The 23,961-nt window shown below is 37.5% G+C and overlaps 1 protein-coding gene across 5 annotated transcripts in view; it reads right to left on the bottom strand.

Annotated features, from left to right (window-relative positions):
• LOC121381295 (epidermal growth factor receptor kinase substrate 8-like) overlaps positions 1-23,961 on the bottom strand; it is a 135,965-nt gene that overhangs the window by 100,802 nt on the left and 11,202 nt on the right. For all 5 annotated transcript variants that reach the window (XM_041510543.1, XM_041510544.1, XM_041510546.1 and 2 more), the window contains exons 2-3: positions 6,468-6,564; positions 138-230 (exon numbers count right to left, since the gene is read on the bottom strand). In XM_041510543.1, the coding sequence (XP_041366477.1) occupies positions 138-230; positions 6,468-6,547 (173 nt within the window). In that variant the 5' untranslated portion in view covers positions 6,548-6,564. The remainder of the gene's footprint in view (positions 1-137; positions 231-6,467; positions 6,565-23,961) is intronic.

Here is a 23,961-nt window from a genome sequence, read left to right on the forward strand (position 1 = left end):
CAAGCAAGCACTGTACCACTGAGCTACGTCCTGCCTTTTAAAATGCATTAAATACTAAACAACAGATACAGATACATGTACTTCTGTGGAGTGAGTTACTTTAAAACTATAACAGCATGTTAAAAATCAGTTCCTACCTGGAATAAATGTATTCATCCCTGCCTTCTCTGCTGTAAGGATTGCCTTCTCTGCTGTAAGGATTGCCTTCTCTGCTGTAAGGATCATAGCCACTGAAAAAAAACAACATAAATTGAAGGTGGAGAAACAAGCTAGAAATTTCATACAGTGTTGCAATACAACAGGACTATATACAAAATTCATGTACCTTTAAAGAAAGAAAGTATATCTGGGTTTTTCACTTGTTGGGTTGTTTTTTTTTTTGTCCAGGGTGGGGGTGGGGTGGGGGGTTGTTTGCTGTTGCATTTTTTGGAAGGTGTACAAAACTCTAGGATCTGTAGCACATCCAACCAGTCAAAACATTCACAGATATCAAACATAGGTCAGGTCATAGGTTTTAACGGGCACATTCAGAACAAGCTGTTGTAGCACACGCCTGTCATGGGCACAGGTGTTGACTTTCGTCGGCTCCTCTGTCCAATCAAAACATATTTTGAGCTGTGTATTTATATGAAACCTTTATTGGTAAGACTCAGGGCAAACTATACAGTTTCCACAGAGGACAGCACATACCATGGACTTTGATATACCAGTTGTAGAGCAATGGTCTGGATGGTAAAAAAAAAGAAAATTTAAATCAGAGAATAGTTCCACAGAGGGGGCTCAATTCTACAAGTATGACCCAAGCACCCAAAGTGAGGTTTTTGTGTGTTTGTTTAACGACACCATTAGAGTACATTAATTTTTAATCATCTGCTATTGGATGTAAGATATTAAACAGTACAACCGGTTGAGGTCACCAGACAAATTCATTCCTTTCCTTGCTGTATCGTTTTGTTCTTTAACCCTGTGGTTAATACTTTCAGACAGTTCACAACTGAAAGATTCATCTTACACATATTTTAAATACTAGTAGTGAATTATTATTATCAAGAAATTCCATGACCATAAAACGTAAGCCAGTGGAAACTACTACTACCAACTAAAACCCTCTAGGCTACAATAGAAATGTCACTGACCGAATAATGCAGAAATTTGGGCGGAAAGATATAAGATAAATTTGTCATTGTATTCAGTTGTTTGAAATCTATGTGAGTGAAAATGTGTTTAGGACTAAGTCTATATTTGTTAAGTTACACACCACCAAAAATTAACTACTTTCCATTACAACACAGAGAAGTGTGCAGCTATTTAACTGGCTTGTGTTACAAAGTAAAGCAAATATGACCAGACTTTTACGTTGTATAAATTAGGCAGCTGACATATAAAAAAATACTACATGAGTGGCCATTAGATAACCATTTATCTTACATGTTCTTTTCAAATGTATCCTACCAAGTTTAGATAATAAACATAGGACACAGCCTCGGTGGTGTTGTGGTTAAGCCATCGGACATAAGGCTGGTAGGTACTGGGTTCACAGCCCGATACCAGCTCCCACCCAGAAAGAGTTTTAATGACTCATGGGTAGGTGTAAGACCACTACACCCTCTTCTCTCTCACTAACAACTAACAGCTAACACACTGTCCTGAACAGACAGCCCAGATAGTTGAAATGTGTACCCAGGACAGCATGCTTTAACCTTAATTGAAAATAAGCACAAAAATAAGTTGAAATAAACATTGTTCCCACCTAAAATATATTTACAGCCATTGCACTTGCAGTAATGTATGCATCACAGTGCTAATAGTTTCAGGTTAACTACTACGCCAAGAGTCAGGGACTCAGCCAGAGGGTATGAATGGTAAAATGACGTACCCTAAAATCTTGTAAATTAATGGATACATTTTTATTTTTATTTTTTTTAATTCACTTTAGAAAAATGCTGTTTAAAATTTGTGAAAGTACCGTACATGAAATTCAGTGTCCAATTTGAAAAGATTTCAAACCCATAACCACTTAATAAGTTCTTATGATCCGTTTTATTTGTATTGCGTACCCTCAAGTTATTTTCTGGCAGAAAGCCTTACTGTGAGGACGAAAATGTATTCTCCTCTTCTTCGTTTTTTTAGGATTCTCCATTTATAAATTGATAAAAATGTGGAATATGCCCCCCCCCCCCCAATCATAACCACTAGAGACTGTGGCCCCCACATTTCTTTTTTACTATTCTCTGGTTATAAATAAAGATAAAAATCTGGAATATGCCCCCCCCCCCCCCCCCCCCCCCCCCGATCACAACCACTAGAGACTGTGGCCCCCACTTTTTTTCTTTTTACTATTCTCCGGTTATAAATAAAGATAAAAATCTGGAATGTGCCCCCCACCCTCACCACCTCTAGAGACTGAGGCCTCCACTTGAGATATCTTCAGATGGTACAACCAGATAAAAAAACCAAGAATTCACATATATTTTTCAATTATACTATATCCATGGAATATCACCAACAGACGCTATCACATACTGTTTATAATTTGTGTCACAAGATGACACTGACAAAATACTATGTTTGTGTGTATTATGGACATAAAACTGGAATAATATCAACATATGTCACTATTGTGTGGCCGTTTTAACTGGCTTGGTGGCAGAATGGGCTATTTAACATCAATAAAATCATGATTCACAACTGGTGACAAGGTATTAGTGACAGTTGGGGTTTTAAAAAACACTTACTAATGTGAATGACATGAAATGGCAAAAAACTAAACTGACATAAAGCTTTAGCTTTTTTATCATTTAATTTTTGTTTTTAATTGTATGTCTGGATGTGAAGTTTAACTAGCATGTGGCACCAACAGGGATGAATCCCATACAAAAGTGCAGTGTTTAAGTTGCCATGTAATGAGGCACCAACAGCATACAAATTAAAACGGAATTTAGTGAATATATTTCTTTAATACCATAAACAGATAAAAATCTAATTCAAAATTCAAACAAAAACAAATTTGTTTTGTTTAATGACACCACTAGCACATTGATTTATTAATCATTGACTATTGGATGTCAAACATTTGGTAATTTAGACATAGTCTTAGAGATGAAACTCGCTACATTTTTCCGTTAGTAGCAAGGGATCTTTTATATGTGCCATCCCACAGACAGGATAGCACATACCAGTGGGTTTGATATACCAGTTGTGGTGCATTGGCTGGGAGGAGAAATAGCCCAATGGGACCACCAATGGGAATCGATCCCAAACCGATGGTGCATCAAGCAACTGAGCTACGTCCCCCACCCCACTCAACACCAAAAATCTAATTAATGCAATTCTTTAAAGAGTCGTAATTTTGTAATATTATACATGTATGCAGTTTGGCTAATTGATCCTTCAATTGGACTGTTGTTTGGCTAACCGAACACTGTACTATTTGTATTTGATTGTTGCTTGGCCAACCGAACACTGTACTATTTGTATTTGATTGTTGCTTGGCCAAACGAACACTGTACTATTTGTATTTGATTGTTGCTTGGCCAACCGAACACTGTACTATTTGTATTTGACTGTTGCTTGGCCAACCGAACACAGTACTATTTGTATTTGACTGTTGCTTGGCCAACCGAACACTGTACTATTTGTATTTGACTGTTGCTTGGCCAACCGAACACTGTACTATTTGTATTTGACTGTTGTTTGGCCAACCGAACACTGTACTATTTGTATTTGACAGTTGTTTGGCTAACTGAACCTTGAGATGATAACAAATGTTCTGACCAAAACTGCTGCTATAAACTGAACTCCGTTAAAAACATAGTATCGTTTTTTAGTTACCATTGCTATATCGCAACAGTGAGTTTGCTATAAAACATGCAATGGACCTAATCCTTGCATACATTGTTTAGGTTATTTACTGCCAACCTGAATACATTCAGTTACATAGAATCAGTTGAATGTATTATGCCATCTCCTCACACACTATTTACAACTACAGATATGCAGGGTTACACATTTTGATAAGAATTGTCGAATTCTATTTTAATTTGGCGAAAAAAATATTGTGTAATAATTTATATTTTGTTGGAAAATAGCTATATGTTTTGCATTTTTTAGATAATTTGGCGAAATTTTCTGATCACCCAGAGCTAGACCTGAAATCTACTAGTCCTTGGTCCCGGCTAGTGAATGTTTGGTCTGGGCTAGTGGAAATCATCAACTGTATTACTATTCATAGGGCACTAGCCAAAGCTTCTGAGAGGGCTAGTGGAAATCATCAACTGTATTACTATTCATAGGGCACTAGCCAAAGCTTCTGAGAGGGCTAGTGGAAATCATCAACTGTATTACTATTCATAGGGCACTAGCCAAAGCTTCTGAGAGGGCTAGTGGAAATCATCAACTGTATTACTATTCATAGGGCACTAGCCAAAGCTTCTGAGAGGGCTAGTGGAAATCATCAACTGTATTACTATTCATAGGGCACTAGCCAAAGCTTCTGAGAGGGCTAGTGGAAATCATCAACTGTATTACTATTCATAGGGCACTAGCCAAAGCTTCTGAGAGGGCTAGTGGAAATCATCAACTGTATTACTATTCATAGGGCACTAGCCAAAGCTTCTGAGAGGGCTAGTGGAAATCATCAACTGTATTACTATTCATAGGGCACTAGCCAAAGCTTCTGAGAGGGCTAGTGGAAATCATCAACTGTATTACTATTCATAGGGCACTAGCCAAAGCTTCTGAGAGGGCTAGTGGAAATCATCAACTGTATTACTATTCATAGGGCACTAGCCAAAGCTTCTGAGAGGGCTAGTGGAAATCATCAACTGTATTACTATTCATAGGGCACTAGCCAAAGCTTCTGAGAGGGCTAGTGGAAATCATCAACTGTATTACTATTCATAGGGCACTAGCCAAAGCTTCTGAGAGGGCTAGTGGAAATCATCAACTGTATTACTATTCATAGGGCACTAGCCAAAGCTTCTGAGAGGGCTAGTGGAAATCATCAACTGTATTACTATTCATAGGGCACTAGCCAAAGCTTCTGAGAGGGCTAGTGGAAATCATCAACTGTATTACTATTCATAGGGCACTAGCCAAAGCTTCTGAGAGGGCTAGTGGAAATCATCAACTGTATTACTATTCATAGGGCACTAGCCAAAGCTTCTGAGAGGGCTAGTGGAAATCATCAACTGTATTACTATTCATAGGGCACTAGCCAAAGCTTCTGAGAGGGCTAGTGGAAATCATCAACTGTATTACTATTCATAGGGCACTAGCCAAAGCTTCTGAGAGGGCTAGTGGAAATCATCAACTGTATTACTATTCATAGGGCACTAGCCAAAGCTTCTGAGAGGGCTAGTGGAAATCATCAACTGTATTACTATTCATAGGGCACTAGCCAAAGCTTCTGAGAGGGCTAGTGGAAATCATCAACTGTATTACTATTCATAGGGCACTAGCCAAAGCTTCTGAGAGGGCTAGTGGAAATCATCAACTGTATTACTATTCATAGGGCACTAGCCAAAGCTTCTGAGAGGGCTAGTGGAAATCATCAACTGTATTACTATTCATAGGGCACTAGCCAAAGCTTCTGAGAGGGCTAGTGGAAATCATCAACTGTATTACTATTCATAGGGCACTAGCCAAAGCTTCTGTGAGGGCTAGTGGAAATCATCAACTGTATTACTATTCATAGGGCACTAGCCAAAGCTTCTGTGAGGGCTAGTGGAAATCATCAACTGTATTACTATTCATAGGGCACTAGCCAAAGCTTCTGTGAGGGCTAGTGGAAAGCATCAACTGTATTACTATTCATAGGGCACTAGCCAAAGCTTCTGTGAGGGCTAGTGGAAATCATCAACTGTATTACTATTCATAGGGCACTAGCCAAAGCTTCTGAGAGGGCTAGCGACTTTCTCAAACATTTGAATGACGTCATGTCCCCAGCCAGGAATGATGTCATGTCCCCAGCCAGGAATGACGTCATGTCCCCAGCCAGGAATGACGTCATGTCCCCAGCCAGGAATGACGTCATGTCCCCAGCCAGGAATGACGTCATGTCCCCAGCCAGGAATGACATCATGTCCCCAGCCAGGAATGACGTCATGTCCCCAGCCAGGAATGATGTCATGTCCCCAGCCAGGAATGATGTCATGTCCCCAGCCAGGAATGACGTCATGTCCCCAGCCAGGAATGATGTCATGTTCCTTGCCAGGACGCTCAGCGTTCGTCAATTCCATAAAATGCAACCGACTTTCCAGACAAAGTAAGTTGTGTTATTTAATTACTTTTGTTAATTATAAAGGTGGTATGCAATAAATACAGAACCGCATACCAGTTGTTTTTCTGTTATTTCTGCACTCGCACGCAGTCTCTTGCACACTCTAAACTGGTGCAATAAATAATATACCAAAACAACTGGTATGTGGTTCTGTCTGTATATGGTGTGTATATTTAATTAAACATACTTTGCCATTTGTGTTCCTCTCATTGGGCCTCGGTCGTAGTCTCCAAATCCATTCATGTCTCGCTGCGACAGGCCAGGCATCTTCAACCTTGCCTACCCTGAAACAAAAATAAATAAAAACAAATGAAAAACAGGGAGAAAAGGATAAACTGTGCATATATGCAATGCAACATATACCGTACATGAACATCAGGGTTTTGATTTTTGGTGAGAAATAAAAACTAAAATCTTTTAAAAGCTTAAAACTCTACAGATGAACGTAAAAGAAATGACAGACAATACTTATAATTAAATTTGCAACATACTTACTAATAATAGCACTAAAAGTCCATATTTGATTTTGAACTATTTTTTAGTTCTTAAACAATAACTAATGCTCAGTAAGACAAACCACCAATATAATGTGATGTTATCAGGTATGACGTTCCCTGATGATGTTATTTTAATTTTTATGGTCATCGAGAAATGAACAAACTCCCATTGCTATGTCTGGACCAATGGGATGACGTTAAATTGTAATGAATGAAACGGAAATTTAATTATTTATGTGGGTATGCATAGTTTTATTGATCCAGCACTTACATTACTGAGAATCGAAGCCACATGTAACTACATCGCAGGAAAGGACTATTTAATGAGATATCTCAGCATATTTTAAAATTATGGCCATTTGGTACCTTACATATATGTTATTTCGACACATGGCTAAAGATTTTCGCAGCTATCTTAGCGCTATGATATCGTAAAATTATAACGTCACTATATTTGCCATAGCCTACTACGGTTTTACGATATTGTTGTGCTAAGACAGCTTAAAAAATCCGAGGTATGGTCTAAAAAAAGAAGAGAAAAGAAACACACGCTGCCACATTTTATATATGTTCTACCAATAGAATGAATGAATGTTGAACGACACCCCAGCATGATAAATACATCAGCTATTGGGTGTCAAACTACGGTAAATGCAAAACGTAAGTGATGAACAATATATATAAAACACAGTCTATATAGAACCAACAGACTGAAGTACTTATCTATTATGTATATACAAACATGTATATATATACATATATATACACATACATTTATATCTACACATTAATTACCTTGCGTTTTACATCAATTCAGGTCAGGTCAGAGTGTTTAACGTGCACATTCCGAGCAAGCTGTTGTAGTGCACGCCTGTCCTGGGCACAGATGCCGACCTCAGCCGGCTCCTCCGTCCAGGACAGGAAAGAGGTGGGGTGGGTTGGAAGGGGGACCGCCTGCAATGGCAGGTGCAAGGGAGCACCAGCAGTCCGACCAGGGCCGGTAAGAGGCAGAGGGTGGTATGATGCTATGGAATTTGGAATGTTCCATAGGATTAAGCCAAAGAGAAATGGTGTGCATTTTTTGTGACGGAAATTATGTGCAATTTTTTAACAGTCCGTCAAAAGGTAAAAGGGGAGCTAAGTATAGTTTTGGAAGATTAGTGTGCCGAGAGTAGCTCGTTAAGGGGACCCAGTAGGTGTTGAAATGTCTCCCTAGATTACATGTTGATATGTTCCTTATATACTGTACATATATGCTGCCCCATATAGTGTTGCTACAATGAATTGAATTGATTGAAGTATCACAGCTAATGGCATGGAAGGGTGGCTTAACGAGTCAATAGAGTCTATCCTTTGACCCATCACACCTCAGGCAAGCAACATCCATACTGACGTCCAAAAGAAACTTTACAACACTTGAAATTGTATTATAAAAACACCCAACAAATGATATGGGATATGAAAGTATCCTGAAGTTTAACATCTAAAACTCACAATGCACTTCGTGATACATGCAAAGTAAGTGTAAGATGGTTTCTAAATTGGTTTGTTTCGATTATCAACAATATTTATCAAAATTATTCAAATTTTATATATGTAAAGTTTCTTTTGGATGTCAGTATATATATCCCACCCCTCCCCCGTAAAAGCGACAACCTGATATAAACAGAAAAAAACCCTGATGCTATCATCAAGGTTATCAGAAATGTTAGGCATACACATACAGCTTATGTTTGCACACATTCAACAACTCGCTTTGAGTTGTTTTGTCAAAAGGAGGAAGTTCCCCATGTTAATCTGTTATAATCCACAGCAAGCTTTCAAGACCAGAGAACGTGACCGAATGTGACGTGTAAAATTACATACCGGAGAATGCATGGGGAAATGCATGGATTCCTGGAAAATAATTCAATTACGAGCCTCATGGGCAGGGAATATTTGCTTTGAAAATTCTGATTAGCAATATTCCAAGTCAATTAAAAATTGATTAGCAACTACCCTTTAATGTTTTAAAATTGTGCATCCGATACAGTGTTTGAAATAAGCACTTGTTCATTTGTCCTGATAAGTGAAACTCTGCTCAGACAAGCAAAATGTACCTCAATGATTGTTGAGTAAAATGTTCAGTGCAGTTTCATTTTGAGCAGAAATACAGTCCTTGTACTTGAATAAAACAAAACATTTGACAAATGAAAATATTACTGGACAAGTAGATTTTGCAATGTATTTGTTCGGCGGACCAATGAAAAATTCTGCTTATTTCTATCGCAGTATCCAATATCTGAAACTTGCATAGTGAATTGTGACATGATCAAGTTTTGAGAATATTTTCCAATATATACCATTTTTCAGTTATATTATTATATTAAAACATGATTGCAAAAACATTTTTCAAAATTTTAATGGAAAATTCTACAATGATTAAAATAAGATGAAATATTTAAAAAACAAACAAAAAAACCCAAGCCAAAATGACAAGTTTAAGTTATTGGATCGATCTGATCATCGGCTATTGGATATAAAAAAATTGGTCACTCTGACATACAGTATAGTCTTTAGATAATAGTAGTTATTTACTAGCCCAACATTGAATATCACTAGCCATGGGAGTGGGCTACCATAATCCAGAAACCCTGATTGTCTGTATACACTATGTAATCCTCAGTCCTATAGATATATGTTTTAATGAGAGAAAAACAAGCTAACAATCCCATGAAAACTCCATTTGCATACAGCTAGAAGTAACTAAATTCAATGTATTATGACAATTACACATCTGTTATATAGTCATGACATTTGCTGTTACCGCCCTTCTGCAATGCACAGTTTAACAAACATTCAAATTGATGTACATGTATGGCAACATATGGAGCTTCCGTAACAGTAAGACGAAAGCAAAATGTTTCCCATACAAATTAAAGCCATTTTAATGTCATAATAATATATTTTGGTGCTATTAATTAATGCAATATTTTGGCACCATTAATTAAAGTTAAAAGTTAAAAGTTGGCTTTGTTTGATGACACCACCAGAGCGTACCGATTTATTAATCATTGCCTACTGGATGTCAAACATTTGGTATTTAGACACTCTTAGAGAAGAAACCTGCTACATTTTTCAATTAGAAGCAAGGGATCTTTTATAAGCACTATTGCACAGATAGGATAGCACATACCATGACCTTTGATGTATCAATTATGGTGCACTGGCTGGAACGAGCACCATTAATTAATGCACAAACTATTCTTAACTTTTAACAGGGGTGGGGCAGACAATATGACCTTGTGGGTCATATATGTTCTATTTGTGAAACTGTTCTTCACAGGTAAGTTGAAAGGAGAGTCTGGCAACCTCGAGCCGCCGCACCACAATTTTTTACACTGCCGCCCCTGGAATATGTATTACATCAGAGATAGCTTCATTAATTGTAAAAATCAACACTTGAAAATTTTAAAAACCTTCAAATTAATTAATCTGCTTTAAAAGTTTTATGTAATGATTAATATTATGTTGTAAAATAACTGGGTTTTTGCAATTTTTTATGTTTAATACATGTGGATTATTCAGTGAAATGTTCGACTCACTCAGAGTTAGCCCTGTACCAGTATATATACAGTTATACACACATGTATGTATGTGTGAGTCATACCAAATGTTTACACATACATCCCTGCCATTTTATTTGCATTTACCCTAAATTTATGCATGGCTAACATTCCCAACAATGTTCCAAATATTAATCATAGTTATAAAAATGACAAATTAACAGTGGAAAAAAAAAAAACTGGAACAAACACAAAAGTACAACTGTCAATGGAATGGAAATTTGTTTTTGATTTGAGATAAAATTCAGTATAATTTGCAAAAAAATATTTTGTGGAAAAAAAAAAGTTAAATGAGATAAAAAGCTAAAAAATCACACCCCTGATTAATGTAATCCACCCAAAAATTCATGGTTTAATACTGTTAAAGCTATAGGATTTTAATATGTTCCAGTGACGGATCTAAGGGGGTGGTAAGGGGGTGGTGGGGGCATTCAATTTTGCAACATATATATATTTTTTTTTTTTTTTTTTTTTTTTAACATTGGGAGAATCGATGAAATCCCTTCGAGAACATAAATGGATTTTCTAGATCCACCACTGTTCAATATCAGGCCGTTTTTCAGGGCTCACACTGGATCAAAAATACTAGCTGTAGCCAAAATATTAGCCAAATGGAATCTGTATTAACCATATCGAAAATGTTTTAGCCAAAATTGCATCTTTTTTACATCAAGATTTACACGTGGGTGTCAGCTGACTCTGATGCACGACGTATATATTCACGCCGAGAGCTGTTCTCAGTTCAGCCAACAAACGATTTTCCTAACGTTCGAACTATTTGATTGGTGTCCGTCGTGTCCATTTGGTTTAACGTGAAGCGCACAAACATTTTGTTTTCGCTCGGTCTAGCTGAACTCAGCCCTTGGAATAGCCTACATGTCTTTCGGCCCTGAACTGGCATGTGTATTCAAATTGACACGCATTGTCGGTCTGTTTTTATTACTTTGGTTCAAAGACTTTACAAAGTTAAAATAACAAGTTACAGATCTTCCAGACTTTGATTCCATACATGTTGAATGCATGCCGTTAAAATTAATAACCGTGATTATTAAAATAAGCAAACATCATTAGGCTTACACTGTATTCTGGATGACACCGTTTCTCGTTACCAGTCGCGAGATCGCCATTAATCTAATTGAATATTTGGTATTATTATTATGTTTGAGGTGTCGGATAGATCATGTAACCGTTTGTTCACATCAAAAGACAGAAAATGGCTTAGCCAAACTTTTAGCCACTTGCAAATTTTATTAGCCTTTTTTTTTTTTTAAATCAGCCAATGGCTAATTTGGTTACCGACAACACGAGCCCTGGTGTTTTAAAGCAAGGTATCCTTTAGGTGTACCACAACTATCCGCTGAGGCAAAAAGAAAAATGTTTATCTAGATACACTGTTTTTCACAAGTCCTGCATGGTTGTGTTTTTTGCAGTTACAACTCATAGGTACCCTTTATTTACCCTTATTCAGTCTTGAGTGAAATTGAAAACCAGAAAAAGAACATTCCAACATTGCAGCATTGTGTTAACCAGCCTTGTTGAGACAGATGGTTGGTTACTAAATAGGACTATCTGTACTATGTAACATGATATAGCGGATCAGTAGCAGGCGATTTCTTTAAAAATGTGGCAGTTCAATAAAGGCCAACGGGTGTGTAAATAAATATACTACATGTATAGTGAATTATTTGGGACAACAGCGGAATGATAACTTGAGCAGGTTTTTAAGCACTGTATATTAAATAATGCCATTAATTACCTGACGGAGGAGGAGAAAATACCAACAAGAGAAGGGTGGGACTGAAGAAACAGGTGTAACTCATCCTGTCATCTGTTCAGTGCAGATACATTCATTAACCAATCCAAATGGCAACTCATCAAGGAAGGAAGGAAATGGTTTATTTGATGATGCACTCAGCACATTTTATTTACGGTTATATGGCATCAGACGACACAAATATTGAGAGAGGAAACCCACTGTCACCACTTCATGGGCTACTCTTTTTGATTAGCAGCAAGAGTTCTTTTATATGCACCATCCCACAGATAGGGTAGTACATACCACGGCCTTTGATATACCAGTCGTGGTGCACTGGCTGGAACTAGAAATGGCACAATGGGCCCTTTGATAGGGATCGATCCCAGATTGACCGCACATCGAGCAAGCGCTTTACCACTGGGCTACGTCTCGCCCCTCATTTCACTCACACAGACATATAACATATATTGTTTTACCAAAACATCTCTGGTTAAAGGATTTAAAAAAAATTCTACAATGTATATTATTCTGGAGGTTTTAACACAAAATTCTACAAGAACATCTGGTTAAAGGAACCGATATAATTTATTATTCTGGGTTTAACATAAAATTCCACATAAAACATTAACTTGGTGGGACATAGCCCAGTGGAAAGGTGCTCACCTGATATACGGTCTGTCTAGGTTCAATTGGCTATTGTTGGTTTATAACCAGTGCCACAACTGGTATATCATAGGTGCTATCCTGTCTGTGGGATGGTACATATAAAATATCCTTTGCTAATGATAGAAAAATGTAGTGGGTTTCCTCTCTAACACTATGTAAAAATTACCAAATGTTTGACATCTAACGGTTAATAAATCAATGTGCTCTAGTGGAGTCGTTAAACAAATATATATATTATTTGATTTATTTAGCGTTTTACCTGTAACCTCTGTCTATAACAAATTATTGGAAAAGGGTTTTTTCTATGAGAATGGTAGACAGAGGTTGATAGATGAGAGAGATGAATGAATGTGTGAGCCAGCTTTGATGGGATTTGAACCTCTGTATAGTTTACAATTATTCTGTAATGTTTTTGTCCTTTCGTAACAAATTGCAATTAAATTATATTGCTGTCAGAAGATGACAAGAGTACACTGGTGCCCATTTCTGACTGGTTTCCAAAGGACTGATAAGCTTGACGTAATTTGAATTTAAGCAGTTGGCAGTCTGAATAAAGAACCTGCCAAACGCACTTCAATGACATGACAACAGCAGGGCTATTCAATTTCCTACAAAACCAGCAGCACCGCCTGCTCTTCAATTACATTACCTTCATGTGCATTACCTTCATGAAAAGGAAGAGTTGTTTAAATATAACTCCTTAATCATGTTAACCTGCAGCTATTTGTTGTCTAATATTCTAATGTATACAATGAAACCTCTCAAAACCGGACACTCTGTAAACCAAAATTCCATTAAAACCGGACGTTTTTTGCAGCCCTTTTAAATATCTGTACATAAGAGAACCTCTATAAACCGGATACCTCTTAAAATTGGACGTTTTACTTGGTCCCGAGAGTGTCCAGTTTAGAGGGTTTTCACTGTACCAATACGATTATTTCAATGCCGGACTAAAGTATGTCCATTATTTTTATTTGTTTTCACAAAACTTGCAGCATTGTCTGCCCTTCCCATTTAAATAGGATTATATAATGTGCATTACCTGCAAGGAAACATCAAAGGAAAGGACTATTTGTTTAATAACACCTAATAGTAATACATTTGGTAATATTAAAATGCCTTCACATGATACAAGTTAGAGGAGCAATTAATTACTCCGTTCAAATTCTTTTTCTAACAAGGTCTGATACTACTTGTACATATCAAATGAACCAATATATATGTGCATAATGTAGTTCCTTGTCTACAAATATCATGGATCGAAATACTGCTGTCCCGACTAGTTTTTGCCCATCAATATCATCATCAGTCAGGAGGTTGATTACCCGTTGTCTTGTTGGACCAGCAATATCATCATCGGTCAGGAGGTTGATTACCCGTTGTCCTGTTGGACAGGCAATATCATCATCGGTCAGGAGGTTGATTACCCGTTGTCCTGTTGGACCGGCAATATCATCATCGGTCAGGAGGTTGATTACCCGTTGTCCTGTTGGACCGGCAATATCATCATCGGTCAGGTGGTTGATTACCCGTTGTCCTGTTGGACCATCAATATCATCATCGGTCAGGTGGTTGATTACCTGTTGTCCTGTTGGACCAGCAATATCATCATCGGTCAGGTGGTTGATTACCTGTTGTCCTGTTGGACCATCAATATCATCATCGGTCAGGAGGTTGATTACCCGTTGTCCTGTTGGACCGGCAATATCATCATCGGTCAGATGGTTGATTACCCGTTGTTCTATCGGTCAGGTGGTTGATTACCCGTTGTTCTGTTGGACCAGCAATATCATCATCGGTCAGGTGGTTGATTACCCGTTGTCCTGTTGGACCAGCAATATCATCATCGGTCAGGAGGTTGATTACCCGTTGTTCTGTTGGACCATCAATATCATCATCGGTCAGGTGGTTGATTACCCGTTGTCCTGTTGGACCGGCAATATCATCATCGGTCAGGTGGTTGATTACCCGTTGTTCTGTTGGACCATCAATATCATCATCGGTCAGGAGGTTGATTACCCGTTGTCCTGTTGGACCATCAATATCATCATCGGTCAGGAGGTTGATTACCAATTGTCCTGTTGGACCATCAATATCATCATCGGTCAGGTGGTTGATTACCCGTTGTTCTGTTGGACCATCAATATCATCATCGGTCAGGAGGTTGATTACCTGTTGTCCTGTTGGACCATCAATATCATCATCGGTCAGGAGGTTGATTACCCGTTGTCCTGTTGGACCATCAATATCATCATCGGTCAGGTGGTTGATTACCAGTTGTCCTGTTGGACCATCAATATCATCATCGGTCAGGAGGTTGATTACCTGTTGTTCTGTTGGACAGGCAATATCATAATCGGTCAGCAGGTTGATTACCTGTTGTCCTGTTGGACAGGCAATTATTTTACATTTATTTCAGATATTACTTTGAGTCGTAGATTGCCCGAATGAATATCCAGCAGGAATTTCAGTCAATTTCGACCCCTGAATACCTAGTTTATATTGTAACCTCTAGTGGAAATAAAATGTGTCTTAAAATTTTAACTTAAGTTGTCAATGTATATTACATTAAATTTCAAAACATTTTTCCTGCAAAAATATTTATTGGTATACATGTAAATACCAACCACAAAATGTTTTAGTTATAAAATGATATCGTAGGTTGTTCTAAATTGACTTTTAAGAGTCAAAGTTAAAGTTTGTTTTGTTTAATGACAATACTAGAGCACATTGATTTATTAATGTTCAGCTATTGGATGTTAAACATTTGGTGATTTCAAGAATCAAGACATCTTTTCATTGGCAGATGTAATACAGTATCTGATTTTGAACATTTCTTTTAACCAATAGTTATTTACTAATATTAATGTATGAACAACTGGTCTGAATTTTTAACATAACGTACTGTGACTAAGCATGTTGACATTTGGTATATTCAACCACTACACAATGAAGCAGTCTTTTGTTCAAGGATTGGCCCACTGGTGTAGCAATGTCTGGTGCAATCCACATACCAGAGAATCGAGAGATCAGCTTTCTGTACCCAGTATCAGATTATTAAGACTGCCACAATACACAAGGTGTCTGTATTACACTTCGTGTACACAGTACAGATACAGGACAGTGCTATAGATATACTAACACACAATGAAAATGCAAAACAGATATTTTTCAATATTTTGTTGTGATTAATGAAAAATATATTTATTGGACTTAAAATAACAATTTATGAGAGGACGCCATTGATTGGTACTTTTGTCTGGGTTTTAATCCTGGTTTTGTTCTCGTTACACATACAATAGAAGAAACACACAAAATGGTGTGAAATGCATTCACTACATGCTCAATCATGCTGCATGCAATGCACGTGAAATGCCATTATGTGGACACATAAAAGTCATGTAACAGTGTCATATTCCTCGTCACATTAAGAATGCCACGACTCAGAGAAGAACAAAGGGAGCGAGCGTTGGGCATGGTTCAAGGGGAGACTTCGCAAAGCCAAGTTGCTAGGACCTTCAGAGTCCATCCATCAACTATTGGACGACTTGTTGAACGTCATCAACAGACCTCACGCCAAGATCGGCAGATTCGACGACACCACCTCCGTGTCCGGTTCAGAACTGCGATGATGACAGCAAGCAACATGATAGGATGTCATGGAAGGCATATCCATCCGATGACGGTCATCCGTCGACTCAGAACGGCTGGACTCAGATGCTGATGCCCGTACAACAGTAACATCATGACACCGTGACATTGTGCTGCGAGACTACAGTTTGCTCTCCAGAATGGTAATCATCCACCAGCCTTTTACCGGAGTATTGTTTTCTCAGACGAGTCCTGTTTCTCTATCTCCTTTGCCGATGGAAGGGGCACATGTGTACCATGAACGGTACGCTGACGGATATGTGAGGGAACGTGATCGGTTTGGCGGCAGTTGTCTGATGGTATGGGGGGAGCAATCTACTGTGATTTCAGGAGTGATCTCATCATTGTCCACAATGCCCTTACAGCCCAGCATTATGTTGACGTTATTCTAAGACCAGTTCTCCAGCCACTTTTGCATCGTCACCGAAGACCAGGAGGTCCCCTTCTGTTTCAACAAGACAATGCCCGTCCACATACTGCAAGAATTACCCAGGCATTCCTGCAACAAGCCGGTATCACCGTTATGAACTGGCCCACCGTTTCACCGGATTTGAACCCAATTGAACACATGTGGGATGAGATAGGACGTTGTGTACGTCACCGCGAGCCACGAGCCACCACCGCGTAACGTCGCTGAGCTTGCACAGGCGTTGCAGGAATGGGGGAACATTCCTGTGGCTTATTTGAGATGTTTGTGCCAATCCTTTCCCCGTCGTCTTCAGGCATGCTCACGGGCCAATGGTGGACACACCAGATACTGACCTTGACATGGGGGGGGGGGGGGTTGGAACTTTTCGATTACGAATGCAACTCAATTAATGATGATAACTGGCCATGTTTCCATGTGAATGTATCTTATGAATACCAGTCATTAATGTCATGTCACATTATCCATCAATTCATTAATAGTTTTGTCGTTATTTGCAATGAAAAGTTGTTTTGGTGTGTCAGTATATGAAGTGTAAAACATGCAGATTAAATAACGCCAAACCATAACATACTAGTGTATCAGAATTACAGCATATACATGAAACAATAAACAAGTTAGTTTTAATTAAAATGTTTCACTCATGAGAACAAATATATATACATGCAGTCCTTGGTTTTTGAAAATTATAGACGAGTGGAAAATTGCACACCTCAATATGCTAAGGTGAGTGAAAAATCACTCTACAGAATAAATAAAATAGGCAGTGTACAATGTAGCTCTGATTGGACTTTGACTAGTATGTCTACAGAATTGTCTATTAAACCAGTATTTCCTGATTTGTTCAACAAAGAGAAATACCAGTTTAACGACTATGAAACCCACTGTAATGTTTAATTTTTTTTGTTTTAATTAAAGGACCTTCCTATCAGCTAAATGAGCTATGAAAACTGTTGATTTTTGTAAACAGTGCAAATAAATATACACATCTATTTTACGTGTGCCGTTTGTTGAGTGTAATATGCGCTGTTTTTCACACTCGTCAGATTGAAATTATGTGCACTGTAAGAGCGCGATTACACCCGCACACCGTAAAAAGCAAGGTCTGTACATGTTAATTATATAAACTTATAGAAGTACTTAGCAGCCTACAGTACACATAAATGGTCAGACCTGTAGAAACCAGGCACTGCCCAACCCTAACCTGAGGCTTTTTTTTTTCCTGATCTATTTTTTTTAGTAAATAAAATCTGTACTATGCCCTTATTTCTCTCACTATGTAGGCTAAGTGGCATTTAACACTATACATCCAGCTTTAGAAACAATACCAAAAACCCCCAATAAATTACACAAGAGTGGTGTTTTACAACAGGTGACCTAGTGGCCAAAAAACTCCCGGTATTTGAGGTCTTTATTACTTCCACCACCACAATCACAGCAAAGAGTGGTGTTTTACAACAGGTGACCTAGTGGCCAAAAAAATCCCGGTATTTGAGGTCTTTTTACAGGACCATGATATATTACATACCACATGCCTGGAGTTCATTCATGTGTGAAACAAAATGGAACAAACTGCTCCAGCATGACCATCCAGGATGTACACCCACAATAGCTTGGACACAATGAGCTGTGCTTGGAGCCATTGTACACACATAACTTCATATCAGGTGTGTGAACTTAACATAGGCCAGCCACAACCATCCCACTTTCTATATATATATATATATATATATATATATATATATATATATATATATATATATATTAATACAATACCCCTTGATATTAGACACCAGAAGTCAGTTGCGAACCTGTCACCCTCATTAAATAAAGTTATTATTGTTATTATTATCATCATCAATAGTCTCTGAAATTAAAACTATCTTGTGACGGTAATTTAGTACAAATAAGACAAGTAAATACCTAACAATGAAAAAAATGCTCTTGCAGATCAATTGTGCCACAGATTTTTTACAGCAATACTTGTTTCCCAGCGCATATTTTGAGGGCTGTGCCTGTACAGATTTAAATTAGCCAAAAACTATGACGATTCCTGGCTATAGTATATGCAAACAAGTGTTCAACAAGCCAATATGTGACACAAACTGAATTACTAGCAGTCAGGGCTTCTAGAATTTTTACAAAATCCACTAGCAATGGATTTTTAAGAATTTACTAACCATGATTAAGAATACACTAGCCCTACTTTACTTAATACAATTTTACTAATAGTAATAATTACATATGTTACCTAAAGATGGACATAGCAATTAAAAACACTAAGATAGGGGGTGGGGTTGGGGGCAGGATATTCATATTTTCAAAATAAGACTTAAATGCAGCATTTGACAACTTTTTTCTCACTAGCTGTTGGGCATGGCAATAGCAGTTATTTACTATCCCAATATGGAATACCACTAGCCATAGGAGTTGGGCTACTTACCGTGTTACCATTTGTGACAACATTAGTTGTATTGTGAAGATCAAGTGAAACAGGTCTAAACCAGACCCTGAATAAACCATAATACTGTCAAAACGTGGCAAGTTTCAAAGTCCAAAAGGTTCTAAAATGATAAAATGCAACCCTCTAAACATCGAATCCTGTTTAAATGTGATACATATTAGGTCCCCAGTGTGATCACTTTATATGCATGTAACCAACAATACAAGTATTCAATCTGTAGTTGAACATAAATTTGGTGTCCGACAGAATATGCAATCATTCGTTCACATGTGAAGATCAAAATATTAGGCATAGCCTAATTATAGCTACTTGCAGATTTTATTATTCGCATTTTGTAAAAATTAGTCATTAAATGGCTAATTTGGCTAGCAACAGCTTGAGCCCAGGTCGGTTACAGTGAATAATCACATAATGACTTGACCAACTAGTATATCAATAATGTCTAAGATGTCTGCACCCACAAACAATAATAGCATGCTCTGAATGAGCAGAAAAGTTTGCCAAATTATGTATTACAACACTTCAAAAATATCAATTATTATGTATACGAAATTATTTCCCCAAATTAACATAAATCTTGCCAGTTGTTTTTAAAATTTGTTAAATGCCAAAGCTATTCCTACCGGTAATCAGAAAGGTAATTTTAAAATGCCATTAATTTCCAATACTTAAAAGTAAATTAAACGAGTTTGGACGTAAACAGTTTATTGATAATAAAGCCATCCACTCTCCCTTGAATATATTATTAATTTGGCAGTCAAACATGATCTGCAAATTGTAAATGTTTTAGTACAGTTACATACATGTACATTTCTTTAGTGGAAAACTTTAGGATCTATCAAAGAAAGGCATCACAAACATTGACCTAGTTACCTTAGAGGTCTTAATTTGCCATACATTATATATACATATGTATGTATGTGTATGTGTATGTGTATGTGTATGTGTATGTATATATGTATATATATATATACATACTCTTCAAAAAAAGTAGGGGAACCTGAAATATTAATGTTAATATCAACTATTAGACCGAACATACGTTTTGACCACATACATCCTACTTAAGAACATTCAGCTCTGTTTATCAACACCGAAACACATTTCATAGTTTGCACATGCATCACTCAGTTGCCCTGTACAAGTGCATGGGGGTGTCATTCTCGATTTTGACAATTTCCAGGAAGGTCGATTAATCACTGTGGAACATTCTTTCTGTCAATCTTTTTCATTCTGTTGATCATACAGTTGTTATTGTTTAGTTTTTAGTCATTTTTATTGTTTGAATTTGCGATTTGTCAACTTTCAAATTTCACTTTTGAACCCAATCGTCAAGATCTTTGGTGGTCATAAAACCTACTGTAATACTGAACTACAGGTTATAATGTTTGCCCAATTAATTCACTATTATTATAACCATTCACCACAGCTAATATACCTTACAATTTTGGCGATTGTAAATTCTTATTAGAGTTCCTCTATTTTTTTTTAAGAGTATATATATATATATATATATATACACATACACACTATGTTACACCTCAGTGCATGCCATAAAACCTGTTTCATAGTAATTACATGTATATTAATAACCACATGTTCCAGTAAGCTAGGCCTTTCTAAGCTAATCAGTCACTAAGTTCGTGCATTGAATCAGCGCTCAATTTTTACGGTCTATGATACTAGTTGCCCGTCGGACGACTGACCTTTTTTTAACACCAAAAGGCGAGTTGTGTCGCATAATAATGTGCAGTTTCCTTACCCACAATCGCTTTTAAACTGTCATTATTTAAAGTAGAGGGGATGATTTTCCGCGATCACGAAAAACACAGACGGAATCGCGGAATTTAGTAACTGAAACGGAATTCGCGATTTTTTAAAAAATAACCTTCAGAAGTTGTATTTCTGGTTCAAGCACCATTATAAATCTTTTTGGTAGTTTTAAGATTCAATATTAATAATATAAGCATATAGTGTTTTTGTATGCCAACTTTCATATGCCTAAACACTTCGATACTTTGTCTAAAACCAAGTGGTGCGGTTTATACACCAATGCGTGTAATAGGCCAGAAAATATGGTACATCACTTTTTTAGTCTTTATTAGTGGCAAGTAAACATTACTTAACTTCTTCTTTTTTTAAGTTTGTGTCAACAAAAATGTTTACAGGTATTTAAAAAATAGCAATAGCCAACAAGCTCAGAGCTGGAACAATAAAACACAAATGGATATAGTTTGTAATAATAAAACAAGACACTAATTAACACACAAAAAGGAAAAAAACAAACACGGAATTTGCAAAAATCTGAAATGGAAAATCATCCCACCCTACTAAAGCATCAGTCGAAATCACGTGGGTTTGTTTGCCACTCGGAACTCCTCGGCCGATTCCGTGAGACATCAGGAAAAATCGTAATCAGCTGAAGTATTCCGAATAGTAAACATTCCAGTGCATTCGATTAGAAAATAGCTGATAAATCACAAAAATCTAAGTAATTAGGCCCTATGTGTACATGTGTATAACTACAAACATTTAAAAACATTATTAAAAAGTAATGTATTTTATTGTCAGACAGTACATATTACATTTTACATTGACAACATATTAATTCCAAACCTGTTGGTTGCTGTTTTATTGGAATATAAATATAACTCTAGTTTCAAAACACGGATGAAATCAGGGCAACCAAATTTTTTTAGGGGCAACCTCAATGTGAACCCATACTTGCCCTCCGGGCAAGCAACCAAAATCCTTAAAATTGAGCACTGTGAATGATATGCTAGGTTAGTGACTCAACAAATCGTGCAAAACATACCACAGAGGTACATCATCAGGAAGACTACCTGTTATTAAAACTGAGGTAACTTTAGCCCTTTAAACATAATGTTAAATAACTTGTTGCTTTAAACACAAAAGCAAGACGACAGACCTGCCCTAGCATTTTTGGCACTGGCAAAATTATTTAAAATATTGTGGGGGGGGGGGGGGGGAGAGAGAGCGGGGCAGTTGCAGGGCTATCTCTGGCACTCGTCAAATTTGCCAATTGCAAATTTCAAATACAAGTGGCGAATTTTATTTATATTTGGCAAAATAATTTCATTAAATAAATGATATTTTGTTAGAAAATAACTGTTTCTGCAAATTTTGAAGTTTAGTAGGTATTTTTAAGTTTAGTAGGTATTTTTAAGTGTAGTAGGTATTTTGAAGTGTAGTAGGTATTTTTGGGAAATGTTCTGCTAACCCAGTGCTAGCCCAGCAGCTGTATATATGCTGTATAGTTATATATATATATATATAGTTTGTTTTGTTTTAATGACATCACTAGAGCACATTAATTTATTAATCATCGGCTATTCAATATCAAACATTTCATTTGTTTTTTTACATATAATCTTAGAGGAAACCTGCTACATTTTTCCACTGGAATTGGGAAATTGTTTAACGTGCACATTCAGAGCAAGCTGTTGTAGCGCACGCCTGTCCTGGGCACAAGTACCGGCCCTAGCCGGTTCCTCTGTCCAGGACAGGACAGGAAAGAGTTGGGGTGGGTGAAGGAGGGACCGCCTGCAATGGCAGGTACAAGGGAGCACCAGCAGTCCAACCGTAGTCAGTAACAGGCAGGGGATTTTTCTATTAGTAGCAATGGATCTTTTATATGCACTATCTCACAGACAGGATAGCACATACCATGATGGCCTTTAATATACCAGTTGTGGTGAACTGTCTGGAATGAGGTGTATATATACATGCAGAAAATAGTGTTGGGGGTGTCTTCACTGGTGAGGTTTTCGGGGGGTATCTTCACTGGTGACATTTTAGGGGGGCGTCTTCACTGATGAGGGGGTTTTTTTTTTTTGGGGGGGGGGGTCTTTACTGGCGAGGTTTTAGGGGGTGTCAGGTCATGAATAAACTGATAGAACACTGTCTTGGACTTATCGACCAGGGAACATCAGAAAATGTGCCCATGACAGTCGTGCTTGAACCTTCGGTGGATGTAAGCACGGGTCAAATGGTTGATTGATTGATGGGATTGTAACAATAGCTTAAATACATTCAGAGTTCGACAAATCCGCTAGCCCGACGCCCGTGGCTAGTGGTTTTTAAGTTCGGGCTAGTGAGAAACGTAAAACCACTAGCCCACAAAAGCGAAAACAGGACAATGACAATGGATGACACTCGACAAAAGACCAAACGTACGACACAACAAAAAACTGAAAGTTACAACATGATTTAAGTGTGTCTTATTTTACCGTTATACTTGTAAATGTGTAATGTTACAAAAATTATATAAAAATCCAGTTATAATTGATCAGGAATTTGGGCTAGTGCTTTATCTTGGTGGGCTAGTGGTTTTTACAAAGCCACTAGCCCTGTGGCTAGTGACTTTTCAAAATATTTGTCATACTCTGACATTGCATTCAAATTGCCTTTTTGAACGTTGATAAATCTCAACAATAATTTAGATATTGATCATGGTATTGTGGTGTTATTTTCTTAAAAGTTTGCACAGGTATCATTTAATTTATGGGGGCGGAACATAGCCCAGTGGTAAAGCACATGATCAGTCTATGATCGACTCTTGTCATTGGGCCTACTGGGCTATTTCTCGTCCCAG

Source organism: Gigantopelta aegis, chromosome 9 (assembly GCF_016097555.1).
Source record: "Gigantopelta aegis isolate Gae_Host chromosome 9, Gae_host_genome, whole genome shotgun sequence".
Lineage (NCBI taxonomy): Eukaryota > Metazoa > Mollusca > Gastropoda > Neomphalida > Peltospiridae > Gigantopelta > Gigantopelta aegis.